This window comes from Blastomyces dermatitidis (genome assembly GCF_000003525.1).
Source record: "Blastomyces dermatitidis ER-3 genomic scaffold supercont1.15, whole genome shotgun sequence".
Classification (NCBI taxonomy): Eukaryota; Fungi; Ascomycota; class Eurotiomycetes; order Onygenales; family Ajellomycetaceae; genus Blastomyces; species Blastomyces dermatitidis.
In genome coordinates this window covers 399,955-415,953 of record NW_025544788.1, presented here as the reverse complement: position 1 = coordinate 415,953, position 15,999 = coordinate 399,955, and the positions used below count along the sequence as shown (strand labels likewise).

The 15,999-nt window shown below is 51.2% G+C and overlaps 6 protein-coding genes across 7 annotated transcripts; 3 read left to right on the top strand and 3 right to left on the bottom strand.

The window, feature by feature from the left end:
* Positions 1–4: 4 nt before the first annotated feature.
* BDCG_09365 (snoRNA binding protein) lies at positions 5–4,428 on the top strand. Its single transcript, XM_045425152.1, has 5 exons — positions 5–544; positions 652–2,178; positions 2,321–2,620; positions 2,700–3,341; positions 3,416–4,428. The coding sequence occupies exons 1-5, from the start codon at positions 410–412 to the stop codon at positions 4,124–4,126; spliced, it is 3,315 nt and encodes a 1,104-aa protein (XP_045273709.1). The 5' UTR covers positions 5–409; the 3' UTR covers positions 4,127–4,428.
* A 41-nt stretch (positions 4,429–4,469) lies between these two features.
* Positions 4,470–10,770, top strand: BDCG_09364. Of its 2 annotated transcripts, XM_045425151.1 has the most exons (2): positions 4,470–5,107; positions 5,183–9,315. In XM_045425151.1, the coding sequence occupies exon 2, from the start codon at positions 5,267–5,269 to the stop codon at positions 6,092–6,094; it is 828 nt and encodes a 275-aa protein (XP_045282915.1). In that variant the 5' UTR covers positions 4,470–5,107; positions 5,183–5,266; the 3' UTR covers positions 6,095–9,315. The 2 variants fall into 2 exon arrangements, with proteins under 2 accessions (XP_045282915.1, XP_045273708.1); XM_045425150.1 differs by having other exon boundaries at positions 4,470–10,770.
* BDCG_09363 (uncharacterized protein) lies at positions 6,456–8,713 on the bottom strand (the record flags this gene model as incomplete). Its single annotated transcript, XM_045425149.1, has 2 exons — positions 6,456–8,328; positions 8,451–8,713. The coding sequence occupies 2 exons, from the start codon at positions 8,711–8,713 to the stop codon at positions 6,456–6,458; spliced, it is 2,136 nt and encodes a 711-aa protein (XP_045273707.1).
* On the bottom strand, positions 9,763–10,766 carry BDCG_09362 (rRNA-processing protein FCF1; the record flags this gene model as incomplete). The annotated part of the gene is made up of 5 exons (XM_045425148.1): positions 9,763–9,844; positions 9,974–10,336; positions 10,421–10,492; positions 10,620–10,654; positions 10,731–10,766. 5 exons carry the CDS (start codon positions 10,764–10,766, stop codon positions 9,763–9,765), a joined length of 588 nt encoding a protein of 195 aa, XP_045273706.1.
* A 226-nt stretch (positions 10,771–10,996) lies between the features above and the next one.
* On the bottom strand, positions 10,997–13,118 carry BDCG_09361 (methylsterol monooxygenase). Its single transcript, XM_045425147.1, has 4 exons — positions 12,676–13,118; positions 12,338–12,584; positions 12,164–12,249; positions 10,997–12,082 (listed from the first exon to the last, which is right to left on the bottom strand). Coding segments are annotated over exons 1-4 (900 nt in total). The 5' UTR covers positions 12,678–13,118; the 3' UTR covers positions 10,997–11,517.
* Positions 13,119–13,699: 581 nt separating this feature from the next.
* BDCG_09360 (uncharacterized protein) lies at positions 13,700–15,972 on the top strand (the record flags this gene model as incomplete). The annotated part of the gene is made up of 4 exons (XM_045425146.1): positions 13,700–13,716; positions 13,771–15,447; positions 15,517–15,642; positions 15,726–15,972. The coding sequence occupies 4 exons, from the start codon at positions 13,700–13,702 to the stop codon at positions 15,970–15,972; spliced, it is 2,067 nt and encodes a 688-aa protein (XP_045273704.1).
* Between the last annotated feature and the right edge of the window lie 27 nt (positions 15,973–15,999).

The following is a 15,999-nucleotide window of genomic DNA, read 5'->3' as shown; positions in this document are numbered from 1 at the left end:
AATACTTAATTATATGCGGATATAATCTAGTTACCTTTACCTGTAACTATTTAGCTGATGGATGGATAGTGAGAGAGAGATCTTGATTCATCCAATAAATATGAAAGAAAATATTTATGATATTCTGCATCTAAATATCCCAAAACGGCAAAAACCCCCTCCTGGCAGAAAATATATTCAACTAACAAAAATTAACCAGAAAAAGAAAATACCTAGCTAAATAAGTTAGCCAAAACGCCTCTTCCGTCCTCTTGGAACGTCGGAATAATATTTAAATTTTTAAAAAAGAAAAAAAGAAAAAGAGAAAAATATTCATCCCTCAAAAAAAAAAAAAAACAACACAACATGACGGTCTGAGATAGTTAGCACACCAACCAGCTCATATTCACACACATACATACCATACACCATGCTGTCGTCAATTGACAGCGACGCCTTTGGGTTCCCTGTCGCGAAGAGACAGAAGGTCGCCCCAGGCCAGCTCGTCTCGAAAGATACTGCTGCTCCTCTCCCTCCGAGCTCGCGGATATTCTCACCCTTCAGAGTGCGTTCTTCTCATTTTTTTTTTTTATATATTCCTTCTTTGGGGATTGAGAGAAAATCTGGAAATAATAGACCTAACTAACAATCTCTATTGAAAATATATAAAAGACTCTAGGACTTGTATCCCCAACCACTGTGCCCTTCACCTCTGTCCCGCTGGGCAAAACCACATTCCAAATCACCACCTCTGTCGGCAGATCCCTGCAGACCTACGACCTCCGCCGTGGCCTAAGCCTGGTCTTCCTCACACGCCCCCAAACCCCCACAGTTATAACGGCAATATGTGCCTGGAAGGACAAGGTGTTGGCTGCCTGGGGTGGTGGTATCTGGGTGTTCAAACGTGGGAAGAAAGTGGGAGAACTGCCCTTGCCCTCCTCACCAGCAACTACAGGAGGGACAACCGAACCGATTGAGCAGCTGCTAGTGTTTGGCTCGTGGATTGTTGGCTGCGGCAGCAATACCATTCGCGTGTGGAAGTCTACGACCTTCGAGCATTACACGACCCTCACCCCTCCCAGTCAACGATCAGCATCGTCCAAGGGGGGTGCCACTCGCGTCCTGACGGGCCGGATATGCAACATGCCCACATACCTCAACAAGATCTTCGCCGGCCGCCAGGATGGCAGCATTGATATCTGGAACCTTTCCACGGGGAAACTGGTCTACACCATCCTCCCCACAACCCCAGACGCAGGCGCCGTGACGGCCATGGAGCCTACACCCGCCCTCTCCCTTCTCGCAATCGCCTACAGCAGCGGAGCCCTGACCATCCACAACGTCAGAACGGACCAGGCCGTCCTACAACTCCGCTCTCCCGCTTCAGCTTCAACGACCGCGCCCATCTCGCCAATCACCTGCATCTCCTTCCGCACCGACGATCTAGGCGCCGGCCACGACGGCCGCAAAGCAGGCGTCATGGCCACTGCCAGCGCCGACAGCGGCGACATCACCATGTGGGACCTGAACAACGGTGGCAGAGTCACCGGCGTCCTCCGCGACGCGCACGAATCCTCCTCCTCCTCCTCCGAAGAACCCGGCATCAGCAAAATCGAGTTCCTAAACGGCCAACCCGTCCTAGTATCCACAGGCACCGACAACGCGCTCCGCTCCTGGATCTTCGACGAGACCCCTTTCTCACCGGTCCCTCGGCCCCTGCACTCACGCAGCGGCCACTCGGCGCCCATCACCACCCTCCGCTTCCTCCCCGCCTCCTCCGACGACTCCGACGCCGTTGGCAAATGGATTCTCAGCGCCAGCAAGGATCGGAGTCTATGGGGCCTGAGTCTGCGGAAGGATTCGCAGAGCACGGAGCTGTCGCAGGGCCATGTGAAGCAAAAGAGTAAGAAGAAGGGTTATCTAGGGGCGCGGACGGAGGACTTTAAAACGCCCGAGATTACCTGTGTGGCGTGCTCGTTGAATAGGGATGGGGGCATGGGGACTGCAGCGGGCGCTGCGGGTGCGAGCGGGCCGGCCTGGGCTAATGTGAAGGGGGGCACTACGGAGTCAACTAATTTGACTGGGTGGGAGAGTGTTGTTACGGGCCATCGGGGTGATAGGTTTGCGCGGACCTGGTTTTGGGGGAGGAAGAAGGCTGGGCGATGGGCTTTTGCAACGCGTGATGGTACGGAGGTTAAGGTTTGTTGTCTCCTTTTCTGCTTCTTTCTTTCTTTCTTTCTTTCTTTCTTTTTTTTTTTTTTTCTCTTTTCCCCTTTTATTATCGCTGTGGATTCAAGGGCCAGATTAAGATTTACAAGACAACTAACCCAACTCTCCACAGAGCGTCGCTGTTTCGCCGTGTGGCACCTTTGCACTAGTCGGGTCCGCGGGTGGCTCAATTGACATGTACAATCTGCAATCCGGCATGCATCGACAGTCGTTCCCAGCGCGGGTAACTCCCGCCCAAGCGAGGAAGTTGAAGATCATGCAATTGGATGAAATGGACGATATGGAGACTGGGGCCAGCGGCAAACGAGGCTTCCAAATGGGCGAGGGAAAACACACCAGCGCCGTTACAGGGTTGATGGTTGACGCACTGAATACTACAGTTATAAGCTGTGGGCTTGATGGGAAAGTGAAGGTTTGTTTTAACCATATACATATATATATATCCATCCACATACTACAACGACTATACAACTCTAACATATTTCCCGCAGTTCTGGAAATTCACTACGGGCCAACTCCTGCACGAACTAGATTGGCATCCCATGTGCTCTATCACCGGCCTCCGCCAGAACGCCTCCAGCGACCTGATCGCCCTAAGCTGCGACGACCTCTCCATCCGCGTCATCGATATCGAGACGCGCAAACTTGTCCGCGAACTCTGGGGCGCCATCGGCCAGATCAACGACTTCTGCGTCTCCAGCGACGGCCGCTGGATCATCGCCGCATCCATGGACTCCGTCATTCGCGTCTGGGACCTGCCAACAGGCCATCTGATCGATGCCTTCCGTCTGGCGAATACGTGTACCGCGCTCGCGATGTCGGTGACAGGCGAGTTCCTGGCGACGGCGCATGCAGATGGGGTTGGGGTGAGTATTTGGAATAATCGAAGCTTGTTCACGCATGTCCCGACGAAGCATATTGAGGAGGATGCTATTGTGGAGGTGAGCGCGCCGACGGCGTCGGGGGAGGGTGGGGCGGCGATCTTGGAAGCTGCGTTTGAGGAGGATGCGGGGGATGGAGGTGATGAGGGGCCGCTTGTGTTGCCGACGGAGCAGTTGAGTAGTGATATGATGACGTTGAGTATTACGCCAAAGAGCAGGTGGCAGACGCTCTTGCATCTTGATGTTATTAAGGTGAGAACGAACTATTTCCCAATAAACCACTATGGCTGGATTCATTGACTTACTAAAACAACAAATCACTACAGGAACGAAACAAACCCAAGGAACCCCCAAAGGTCCCACAGAAAGCCCCCTTCTTCCTCCCTTCCACCCTCACCAAACCCGATTCCGACTCTACCTCGCTCATCCCAGCAGCAGGGGCAGAAGAAGACACCTCAGAAACCAAAAAGACCACCCCAGCCGAACGCTCCCGGATCGCCAAACTCCAACGCGCCAACGACCCCAGCATGCAAGCATCCAAATTCACCACCCTCCTCCATTCCTGCTCCTCCGCCTCCAGCAATAGTACGAAGCAAACCGGAAACCCCTATGACCCTTTCATCGCCTACCTCAAATCCCTCCCCCCGGCCAAAGCCGATCTAGAAATCCGCTCTCTCGACCCAGGCCTGCTAAGTGGGAATAGACACGGCGCTATCAACGAGCTGGTAGCGTTCGTGCAGGCGCTGACAGCGCAGTTGCGGACGAGGAGGGACTTTGAGCTTGTGAATGCGTGGATGGCTGTGTTTTTGCGGGTGCATGGGGATGTTGTTGATGTTGGGGAAGATGAGAATGGGGAGGGGAATGATGATGATGGTGATGATGGTGGTGATGGTGAGGGGGAAGCAGAGGGGACAAGGACAGCGTTGCGGGAGGCGCTGGGGGAGTGGAAGGTTGAGCAGGAGCGGGAGGGGAGGAGGTTGGCGGAGTTGGTGGGGTATTGTAGGGGGATTGTGGGATTTTTGCGCTCTGCGAGGTAAAACGAAGCTATAATACAAGGACAGGACATGGAGATGGGTAGGCAAGAGTGTAAACCGAAACCCTTTATCTTTCTAGCGTATAATACCCAAAAAAAATAAAAAAAAAAAAATAAAAAAAAATTTAATTCCCCGACAGTGGTCTAAAAATAAATCCCGCCAGCCCCCGTTCTATGATAGCGCAAGCAAAGGCAGATGAGGCTGAGACCTGATGTCCGCACTATTCCTAAAGTAGCCTAGATTATGGCGGCAACCGCGCGCCAAGAGCCGCCACGTGCTCTTAGTGCCCGAACAGGAAATGCCAGCGTTTCGGTTCTTGTTACATCCAAAATTACTAGTCGATCAACGAGAATTTAGGAGGAACCCCTCAGCATGCCAGCGTGGGGAGGAAGAGATGGCTCTTCAGAGTATTATGGAAGCTTATTTTATAGAGATGAGATATAGATCAATTTGGTATTCTATTCTCGTCTTTTTTAATGTTCAAGTTATATCCGCGGTTGGGTTGGTGATGAGAGTACGTACCGTACCGTACAGGCATCTTACCGCGGTGAATGACTAAGCCGTCAGTTCCCACATCCATCCATCATCATCACTTCCTCGCTATGTCTTTTTTCTCTCTCTCTCTCTCTCATATTCTCATATTCTCCCTCTAGTTATCTCTTTTTCTCTCTCATTCACTCTCCCTATCTATCTTCCTGTCGCCATATTTCCCGACTGGAACATCGCCAGAACTAACTAAGCCTGCATACGTATGTATGTATGCACATGCACCAGCGATCCCGCACGTCTCTCTCCCCATGCATTCCGAGTCGATCTCCATTGCCAGTCAGGCATAGGTAGCCCCAGTTATCTTCGACCCTCCCACGAGCCCCGAATATCGATAAAAGGAGGCCCTACCATACTATTCTTGCAAGTTAGACGACCCTGGCCCCATCCCCCATCACAACAAATTACACCATTTCCGCGGCCATCTCAACAACTCGGGTGAGACGACAAATCCCCGTCCCCGCCCCCCCGTCCGAAGACAGAAAATAAATTGAATTAAATGAAATAAAATAGCACTCACCAACTCCCCGACATAAAAAATAAAAATAAAACAACATAGAAATAAAGAAAGAAAGAAAGAAAGAAGAAAAAGGCACCATGCGCTGGTTCCTCATCTTCATAATAATCCTCCTCCTCCTCCTCGCCGCCTACATCGCCTGGATAGGCTTCACCCACTACCGCGCCCGGCGCTCCGGCCTGCCCCCTCCGCCCCTAAAATCTTACATCCCCTTCACCTCCTCCTCTTCCTCCTACTACCACAGAGACAGCAGCTACCCAACCCCGCGCCCCGGCGGCGTCGGCGACTGGTTCAGGGACAAATGGGCCGCCGTGCGCAACCGGCGGACGGCGCGGGGCGCGTATGAGTCGCCGCTGCATCCTGGCGCGGGCTCTCGCGGCGGCGGCGGTGGTGGTACTGGGTATGCGCATGATGAGATTTGGGATTCGCGGATCGGCGAGGGCGGGTATGGCGGGGCTGGCGCGGGGTATTATGAGGAGCAGGAGCTGGGGATGGGGAGGCATGGGGAGGGGAGTGGGGGTCGGGGCGGGGGTGGGAGTGGGCCGTATGATATGGGCGGGCGGGTGGAGGCTGGTGCGAGAGTCGTGCCGGCTGCGAGTACGGTGACGGTTGATTTGCACGCTAGGGAACCCGAGCAGGATGTCGAGAGGGGCCGGAGCCGGAGTCGGGAGCCGCCCTCGTATAGCAGGCCGGCCGGCGGTGTGAATCCCTTTTCAGATGCGGCGGAGACGAGCCAGTTGAGGGATGTTAGCTCGCGACCGGCGGTGGGGGATGAGCAGCCTACTGCTGCTGGTAGTAGTGGTGGGGATGGTACTGGTGCTGGTGCTGGTGCTGTGACGGCTGCGGCTGCTGATGATGACCGGGGGAGATCGTCTGATCGGAAGAGTGTTTTTAAAGAGAGTATATGAGTGTTATGATTATTGGTTTTTGCGTTATCCTTATTCTTCCTTTTTTCTACTTTTTATCCACAGCAGTGTGATGTCAGGATGGATTGCTTTTCTCTTTTTGCTTTTTGTAGTGTTACGCCATTTTATGTCTTTAACGGCGTCGTTGGTCTTTGTATTATTTGATTGTCCCGTCCCTTTATTCTTATATATACATTCTTGAATTTGGCTCACTTTCATTTTGGCCGCCTGAGCTGAGCTATCCTTCGCAAGATTCATAGTTACTGGTCATTGCATCTAATAAGAAATGGGTGGGAGTCCCGGAAACTGTTTCCATGAAGATATCATTCCCGACCGCACACGCACAAGAACGCATATAGGATACTTAATCAACCTGCCGGAGGATATCATACATATTCATTGCATTCTTCGCGACTATTGGTGCTCCTTGTTCCACCCCACCGCTGCTCGACCTCCCCTTCTTCCTTTTCCGACTGCCAGGCAAATTCGCCGCGACGATCCATGCCTCCTCGGCACCAGCCGTAGAAGACTCGAGCAGTCCATGACCACTCTGGTCGCAGGCAGACGCTCCAAACACATCAGACCCCTCAATCACATCCATTTCTCCCTCCCCTTCGTCGAGAAGGCTAATCAACCCCTCAATCACCCTTCGCGCGGCCTCCCCATTCTCAATCCCACCCCCGATCCCACCCGTCCGCTGCGCACAATCCCGCATCCACGGCAAGTCGCGCAACACGCCACCCGCCTCACCCATCAACTCAACCAATCTCTCGCCAACCGAACCAGACTTCGCCGTGTCTTCGCCCACAACAAGGACCTCCTTTAGCACCCTCAGCGAGTACAGCACCGCCTTCATCTGCGCGTGGAGGTGGATGTCATCCCACTCGAGCTTCTCCCCGCAGTACCCCCGTTCCAGGAACCGGCGCAGCTTCCCTGTAGCCAATCGCTCGTCGGGCCCCATGCGCGCAAGGACGTCATATAGCGCAAAAGCCCTCCACCGGACGGCCGGCTCACAGGCGCTACTCTCATCATCACCACCATCATCATTATCAACAGACGAAACAAACGTATTAACCTGCTGCACAAAAGCCTCGAGTCTCTCTTCCGCCTCCTTCTCTGCCAGAAGCGTTAGCGGGATAGCCGCTATCCGCCTCCCCTTGCGCATATGCTCAATCACAGCTTCCTTTCGTTTCCCCTTGTCGCCCGCAGGGTATCCCAGGTTCAATAGCGAGTAGGCGAGTAACCGCAACTCGCTGCCCTCCATCCATGCCGCGCGCCGATCATGGCGCTCAATCAAAACCTGGAGATAAACATGGGCCCCTTCCTCAGGCATCGCGAAGGAGGGCAGTTCATATTGCGCATACAGCTCGGAGAGCTTGGGGTCCGTGATGACTGCGAGGGGATTAGAAGAAGTCCACACCGACCCGCTGGTGGTGGCGGCGGCCATGAGATCATACTCCTTCAGAAACGAGATATATTTAGCGCTTTTCTCAACGACATCCGCGTTCCCCTTGGCGCGCTGGATGGTTGTCGCAAACGACGCGCGCGGATCCCTTTTCACCTCGTAGGCGAGGCGCAGGAAACTGGGCACGCCCAATTTCTTGGCGACTGCCGCGGGCCGTACTTGGGTTGCTCGTATGCTTATTCTGCTTGCAATATCCGGCTCTGCGCCCGCCACCGGCAGAGCATCGTTTGGCAGTGGCTCACCCGTTTCAAGCGAATCGAGAAATATCACTGAGCCTTCCGGGCCGAGGTCGTGCACGAGCAGGTCAGAGTCGCCCGTGAGAACTGCACAGCCCGAGTCCCTTGCCGCAATTGCGCAGTACACATCAGCTTCCCCTGGTACAACCTCCGTTATTTCCGCAAATATGCTTCCATCATTCTCATTGTCATTTTCCGTATTCCCACATGCCGTAATAATAACCTTCTGTAATTCCGGCACACCGGCAGTACATCTCAATACCTCCTCCGGACTCCATCGATACTTCAAGTCTTCAATGACCGTCGGAACCACAAACGCCGATTCCGGCATGGGCTTGAAACGACGGGGTAACGGGCGTCGACCGAATATTTTCTCCGGGCAGATATCTAGAGCTTTTCTGCGGATGGTGGGCGTTTTGAAACCCCCCGCCGTGTCGCGACAGAGCTCTCGGAGTTTTCGTCTGGTTGCCTCCATGCGCTCGAAGCGCACGGGCCGTTTTGAAAGTGGCAGGGCGCCGTCGAAGAAGATTTTCTCTCTGTTTAGGAAAAGGGGGAGGGGAGAGGGGATATTGCGAATTAGTTTAAAGGCACATCATCTAAAGTAACCCAAAACAAAGGGAAACAGTTTATCGCGAACGGAATGAAAAACACAACGTACATCCTCACATCCAACCCCCTCAAACACAACAAAAACTGCATAACACCAATGCTAACTTCATTCGCTGATGGCTGCGCATCCACGACATTGTAATCCACCCCGCTCCACGACAGCAGCCGGCTGTAGACATGATACACCAGCGCGGGGCCATCTACCACCACGCTACTGATGGTTTTGACGTTCTGGTCGTGATTCTTTGTATTCCGCAGCCAGACGGTTTGCGCGTGCGGGAGGAGGTGTTGTGTTAGGTATCGGATGCCCATTTGTATCGTGATAGCTCATGGGGTTGGGTTTCTTTGGTTATGGCGGGTGGTGGAAACGAGGATGATGGGAGGGTTTGCTTCGGATGGCCTCGCCTGTACCTGTCATGTGGAGGATGTATTAAACTAATGGATCATAAAAGCCTTCGCTACTAGAATGTTGATGGCTATCGTTGGCGTCTGGTGTTGGGGTGAAATTGGAATCTGAATTTTTGGAAAGTCGCAGCGGATCTTATCTTATCTTATCTCCACGTGATTTGTTCCAGCTACCTAGGTAGCCCTGAGCACGACTTCCAAGGTGGTTACGGTATGGTATACAAATAATGGAATGGTTATGTCACTCCAACAGATGTCCATCAAACTGCCAAAGCAAGCCAAACCATTTCTTTCATAATCTCATTAGAACTGGAATTTCTATAAGCTATACATATCTCAAAACGCAACAATCCCAACAAATGAGCAGTAGGCCGGACTAGACGAGACCATGTCCAGCCCAGCGAGATCCACTCGCCATGAAGCTCAGCAATACATAATCCCACCCATGCTCATATTGCTCGTAAGAAGGCTGTTCCAACGGCCTCGATCCAAGTGGCACGACATCTAAGAAGCAAAGTCAAAGCTACCCGTTGTGGTTCCACCTACACTAGGATACGGACGTTGCGGCACCGAGTGGGCCGAGCGCCGTGCATCCGGATCGTGGCCGGAGTCCCCAGGATCCGCCCAGATATCACGCCACGCGACAGGGTTTGAGTGCCCTGACCAGCCATTAAAAGGATAGGCCGCTGTATCCCATTATTTGTTGCATGGAGTGAAATAGCAAATGGAAAACAATTTCTGCGCTCCGCGCATGGTCAGGCCATCATCCGTTGCCACCGTTGGAGATGCTGCTGTCCTGCTTTATTTTTTTGGAGAGCACACGAATCACTTGTCCTCCCCGCACCAGCCTCGGAGTTGACAAGATGAGTAGTCATGAATTCGTGGGCTTAAGATAGATATGGCCAACCTCCTACGGCCCAGATAACTTGTAGAAGAAGCTGCATAGGACGTGATATTCATTTCTCAGGCGCGTCGGGGAGCCGCTCAATAACATACTTCGCCCGCGCGACGCTCATAATGGGTACACCGGGGATTTTCCTATACAAGGGGAAAATTAAGATGTCAAAACCATCCGATTCCAAACAGCAATTTCATACAAATGCTGACATGCTTTTTCGAAAGAAAAAAAGAAAAAAAAAGAGAGAGAGAGAGAGAAGAAAAACTTACCGAATCCTCCTCTTCAAATCCCTATCATTCGTCGCCACAATATAAACCCGATGCTTAATAACCCGATCAACAAGACAATCGTCCGCATACGTGCCCTTATGGTCACACTTGAGTCTCTCGAAGCGCGGGTCCTTGGCTATGCGCAGCGCAATGCGGTACTTGGGGCCCAGCTTCTCCAACTCCGCCAGCACGCAGTCGGTCACGATCGGGATGCATTTGGCGTATAGGCAGTCCATCATTGTGGGGATCACCTCGAGTTTGTGCTGAACGGTGTGCGAGAGGAAGTTTGTGTCGACGAGGATGGAGTATGGGGGTGTCAGGGCTGTGTTGTATTGGAAGAAGAGGGCTGAGGAGACTTGGGGGCTGTTTTTGTTTGGTATTTTTTTTTGTGATTAGTGATTTTGATGGTCTGGATGGGGATGGATGGAGATGCTGGTGGGGGGTTACATTTCTCGGACAAGGTCATCGTTCTTCTTCTCGTCTTTGCCCTTCTGTGGTGCTTTTGCTTGGTTCTGCTTTCTATGCGATTGGAATGGATAGAATGGTTAGCTAAGATGGCCTGCATGATCAGTAGTGACGGGCGAATATATAGAATTCTTTCTCTGCGCCAGGAAAGGAGGTTCAAAAAAGGAGCAGCATAACATACAACCGGCTATCACGGCTACCAATTGCTCTTTTCACCTATATATGAATTAGTCCGTTAGCTGCTTTCGGTCATTTCTTTCTGCCAGCTGTAACTCGCATCGAGGCAACGAACCTGAGCGAATTTGCGCGTTCTCTTCTGGATACCCATGTTGGCTAGATTTTTCTTTCTTTCGCGGCAGACGAGGAGTAGGCGTGGAAAAAAGATTGATACAGTACTTCCTTGAACGGAACAAATATTGCAAATATTGCTAGCGATAGGCAGGCTTCTCAGCTGGGGGATGGTCAACACCAGAACTTTTTGCGAGATGGATGTTCAAAAATTAGGTTGCTTATATAATCGAGTGGTGCTTGATGCCAAGTTGCTGCCATTCTATCACCTCTCTTTTCGCTTTTCTTTTGAACCATTAATTCATGTATTTAATATTTCATCTAATCTACATAATAATAATAATAATAATACGAACATTAAAAAAGCGAAAAGAAAAGACAAGCTAAACTTATGAAAACAACACACAGGGATTATATAATACGATTACAAAAAATATTTATGTGAGGGAGACAGAAGGGGAAGTAAGTATCAAATAAGAGGGTGAATGAGTAGGTAGGCAGTATGAGGGCTTAAGCAGCATGGGTACTCCAGAGCAATAAAACAAATAGAATAATCCCCGTTCGGGTGCTAACCCAAAAGCAACAGGGATGGGGTTGAAAATAATGACGAGAATTGAAAGAAGACATAAAGGAAATATCCGGATAGCAAAATGTTAGAAGGGTAGATGGAGGATATTGTTGGATATACCGAGCGACCGGAGAGTAAAAAACAGCTCAGTCACACTTAACATCTCTGCGCGCCAGAACTAGGAAGACGGAAGAAAGAGTAAACAGACGTCAACTGGGAAGAACTATTGCGCCTTCTTCGCCGACTGTGCAATCTTCTTCTCTCTCCACCTCTTCACAGCCTCGGGCGTATACTCCGTGTCAAGGCAGTAATCCCACCAGCGGAAGCTGCTCGCAAAGTTGCCAATGAACTTCTCATGGTGGACGTCATGATGATCCGCGCCGGCCCAGATGGGCAGGAAATGATGAAGACTCCAGGGGAACTCGTATCCGCTATGCGCATCGATGGCCTGGAACAGACGCAGGATGATCCAGACGTACATGGTGAGGATGTGCAGGTCGCCGGTGATGGCGCACCAGAGGATGGGCGAGCTGACAGTGCCGATGCCGAGGATCATGACTTCGATGGGTGAGGCGTATTCAGCGGCAAGGCCGAAGGGAGCAGAGTATTGGTGGTGGATCTTGTGGATACCGCGGTACAGAGGGCCCCAGTGCAGGGCGCGGTGCGACCAGTAGTGCCAGGCATCTTCAAGAACGAAGAAGATTGCGATTTGGTAGGCCATGGTCCACGGGGAGGGGAAGGGGACGCTGGTTTCGAGACCGAAGTATTGAGCCATGGGGTGGAATAACCTACAGGGTGAGTGTAAGTAAAAAAAAAAGAGAGAGAGACATATATAATTTGTTTTATTTGAATTGGTTTGAAGAACATACCAGATTTGTGGGAGTTCAACGGTGAAATGACTGAGGAGGACGAGTTTGGCGCAATCCCATTGTTCCTTCAGAGTGGGCATTTTGTCCTGACGGGTGTGAAATTATCAATGTTAGCGCAAAAAGCAATAGTATACGGGAGGGAACATAGACGTGCGTGCTTGGTTTTCAACATACCCTTTGGATCTTATATTTGTGGAAGTAGGGTATTTGGTCCATGATGATATAGGGGAGGGCGCGTCCAAAGTAGACAATCTCGTGCATGGCAAAGGACATGATGCCCGTGGCGAGGACATCGTTTTGCATGAAGGCATACCAGGCAGCCCACATTCGCTCTGCGAAATTAAGGTGGACATTGTACTTTGAGATTTCCTCGAATTGGCCCCAGTAGGTCTCCTGGGGAGGAGAAAGGAGTGTGGAATTCCTGTGAAAACGAGGCAAAGATATTAGGATATTTGGCTAGCCAGGGGGGCTTCCAGAGCAGCGCAATCGATGGAAGGAATGAAAACACTCACATTTTGAAGTCGTGACCAGTATCTATTAGAAATGGTGTTTGCTAGACACAAAAATATCCTAGGGAAGAAGGGATGTTTCCTATTATTATATGCCCAGCAGCGTGATTGTCGTGTCCGCAGCAATTCGTTGTTGTTGAAGTCGTGAAGAAGATGAAGAAATAATGGGAGATAAAAGAAAAAGGATACGGGGGTGGAGGGATTGCTGACTAACACTTGCCAAGCCTGAATCGCCCCGTAAGCAAACCGCGCTTGGGAGCTATTTTACCGGAGTTAACCAATGAGAATGCGATATTGACCACCCTGTGACGGTAATTCCCCGTAATTACCAGTTCGGCACGGGATTTCCTGGACCGGGACCCGCCTCTGACTAACCGGAAGTAGACTAGCGGATCCTCTGCACCGTCTGGTCTGATGGTCTGATGATTGCATCCGAACCAGTTCCGAATTTATATATACAATACATACGGAGTACATATATACATACATATATTACAGAGAAAGCTATATATACATAGTTACACACACACGCTACCAGACTGGAGGATGGATCACCTTGCAATCAGGCCACGGGCGATGCCCGCGATCTTACCCCCGGGACGGAGCGGGTTTATGGTCTCAATCCGTGTGAGATTTTTAAGTAACTATGACATGTTGTTCAGATATTTCCAGGAACCAAGAATCGGTCCAATTAATTATCCCCTCCCCTCAGACAGATACCGCCAGAACATACGTATATTATTATTATATCCATCTCCGGCAAAGGCGTTTCCTATCGTGGTGATTGGAGCTTCCTACCCAATGTAGCTAGTTTGCCCTGTTTGCATCAACCACCCAACCTCTTCCTTCTTTTTTTTTGCTCTCTCTCTCTATCAATCTCCTAGAAAACAACCTTTAGTTATATGCTTATGTGTTCGGGCAAAAAACTCATTGTTTACTCTACTTTATTATTAAATGGCACCCCGATGTTGCTGTACTCCTAGCCAGATGAAGTTCAAATAGAATAGCGCCCTGGTCAAGCACGAACATGTCAATAATATCTGAGTAAGCCCTTCCTCCCCGCTGACGTAGTTTATCCTCCGCTCCCCCCCTCTATAGAAAGCGGGATTGGAAGGTTACCCTACCATATACCACACTATACTACACTACCGCCGTTGCTCCGCTTGTCGTTCGTTCTAATTCCGACTTAAATCCCAGGCAAGTTCGACGGCTAGATGCACAGATCGACAGGATCCAATTGCACATCTCCGAATCCGCCCACAAGTCAACTGCTGCCGCCGCCGAAAAGCCATCGGACGTGCACGATGAAACTTTAGCAACAACCCAGCAGACCATAACTGCGCTGACTGCAATTGCAAGAGCACTCTCCACGGGCTCCCCGTCACGGCCCCTCCTGCCTCGCTCCCATCTCCTGCAGCTTTTGCACCGATCAGCAGCGCCCTCCCTTCAAACCACTGCTGCAGGGCTAGAAGATGGCTACATTACAGATCTCCAATGGATCATCGCCGCAAAGGCCACCGTGCAGACGCTGGGGATGGTAATGCGCGCGCTGCTACAAGATAGCATGCCGCTAAATGATGGCATTTGGTACTGGGATGAAGTCCTGAGCTCCCATTTCTACACTGGCCTATATACCATGCAGATGCTACCGGTTAGGCTCTGGCATCAGGCGCAGGATGTCTTCCACACGTTCCGGCGGCGTCGGTTGCAGGCGCTAGATAAGGACCTGGGCGTTTCATCTGGGTCATTGTCCGGCCGCTGGAGCAATTTCTATAACCTTGTCCATCAGAGTATCAAGGAGCGGTCCCCGGTGCAGGCGCAGATGATGAGGATTTTGTCGCCGTTTGCGTTGTCACGCTCGCAGGTTCGATCGAAGCGGAAGCATTTGAAGAATATTCGGGAGATTAATGCATGTGCTATTGGACTGCTTGTGGAGGAAGGCCTGATCTTTGAGATGGAGGATGAAGAAGAAGCCGGGTACGCTAGTAATGGCTATGTGGACAATCTTGGGGATTGGAAAGATGTTGTTCGACGGACTGTCGTTCTTCTGCGTGTCGTCCTGGAAAACGTCGGCGGAGGTGATGGCAAGGTTGCCGTGTTTGAAGACACTGTGTTTGCGGGTGTTGAGCATCGGGTCCCGGCAGTAGAACATCCATCGCACATTTTCCAACAACTAATACATGTTCTAGAGGAATCTTTGCCCAGCCAACGGACATCTACTGAGGCTCTAATAAAAAAATACGGTTACCCCTCTAAGATCATTCGCTACTGGATACCTGCGTCGGCCCTGTGTTTTTCCCTCGGAACAATCCTAAATACATTAACAAATAGACGCGCCGAAATATGGACCTGGATCTCCGAACTTGGTTCTACAATGGTTGATTTCTGGGCGAATTGGGTCATAGACCCCTTAAGGAGACTCATCGGGACAATACGGCACGACGAGACGAGCGAAGTCGCCATAATGAGCAAAGGCAGTCTGGAAGCGGATCGAGCCAGCCTCGAAAGGATGGTCGTCGACTTCGCCAAGGATGTCTCGGATCATAAATCATGGACTCAGTCAGATATCGATCTGCTCCGCTCCAAAGTTAAAGAGGGGGACCTAACTCCCGTCCTAAAAGCATACGAGCGAGATCTACGAAAACCGTTCGTTGGAACAGTGCGGGGAGATTTGATTCGTGCGCTGCTGATACAGATTCAGAAAACCAAGGTGGACGTGGAGATTGCAATCGGTGGCATTGACGCGCTGTTGAAGAGCCAGGAATTGGTTTTTGGGTAACTACTTCTCTCCATTCTTCGCCTTCATTTGCACCTAGAAGACTCGCTCACTCATTTTTTCCCCAGGTTTGTCGGCCTTACACCGGGAATCCTCGTCTCCTACGCCGCACTCCGATGGGTAAGTGGAGCATTCGGAAACAGGGCAGGCCTCCGACGGGGGAAGAAACAAGAAGAAATGACCCGCGCACTCAGGTATGTTCCATCCACCACATTCTAGCCATTCCCCAAACATACATATGCATCAAAAAAAACTCACTGATGTACTCCACAACCAGTGCCGTCGATCGCGTCCTGACCTCCTCTTGCACAACCCACGATGGCATCCTCTCCTACAAGGACCACGGCCTATTGATCTGCGAAACCGATATCCTCACGCAAAGAGCCCAGAATCTTCTGCCCGGGGCTACATATCATGAGTTTAGAGAGGATATTCATGAGCTCTTGAATGTGCGTGTTGGTGTTGCGCGGCAATTGCGGATCTTGGAGCGGGTGCGGTGGGCCTATGCGAAGTGGAACCGCTGAGTGGGTTCAAGGAGGGTTTGGGAGCTA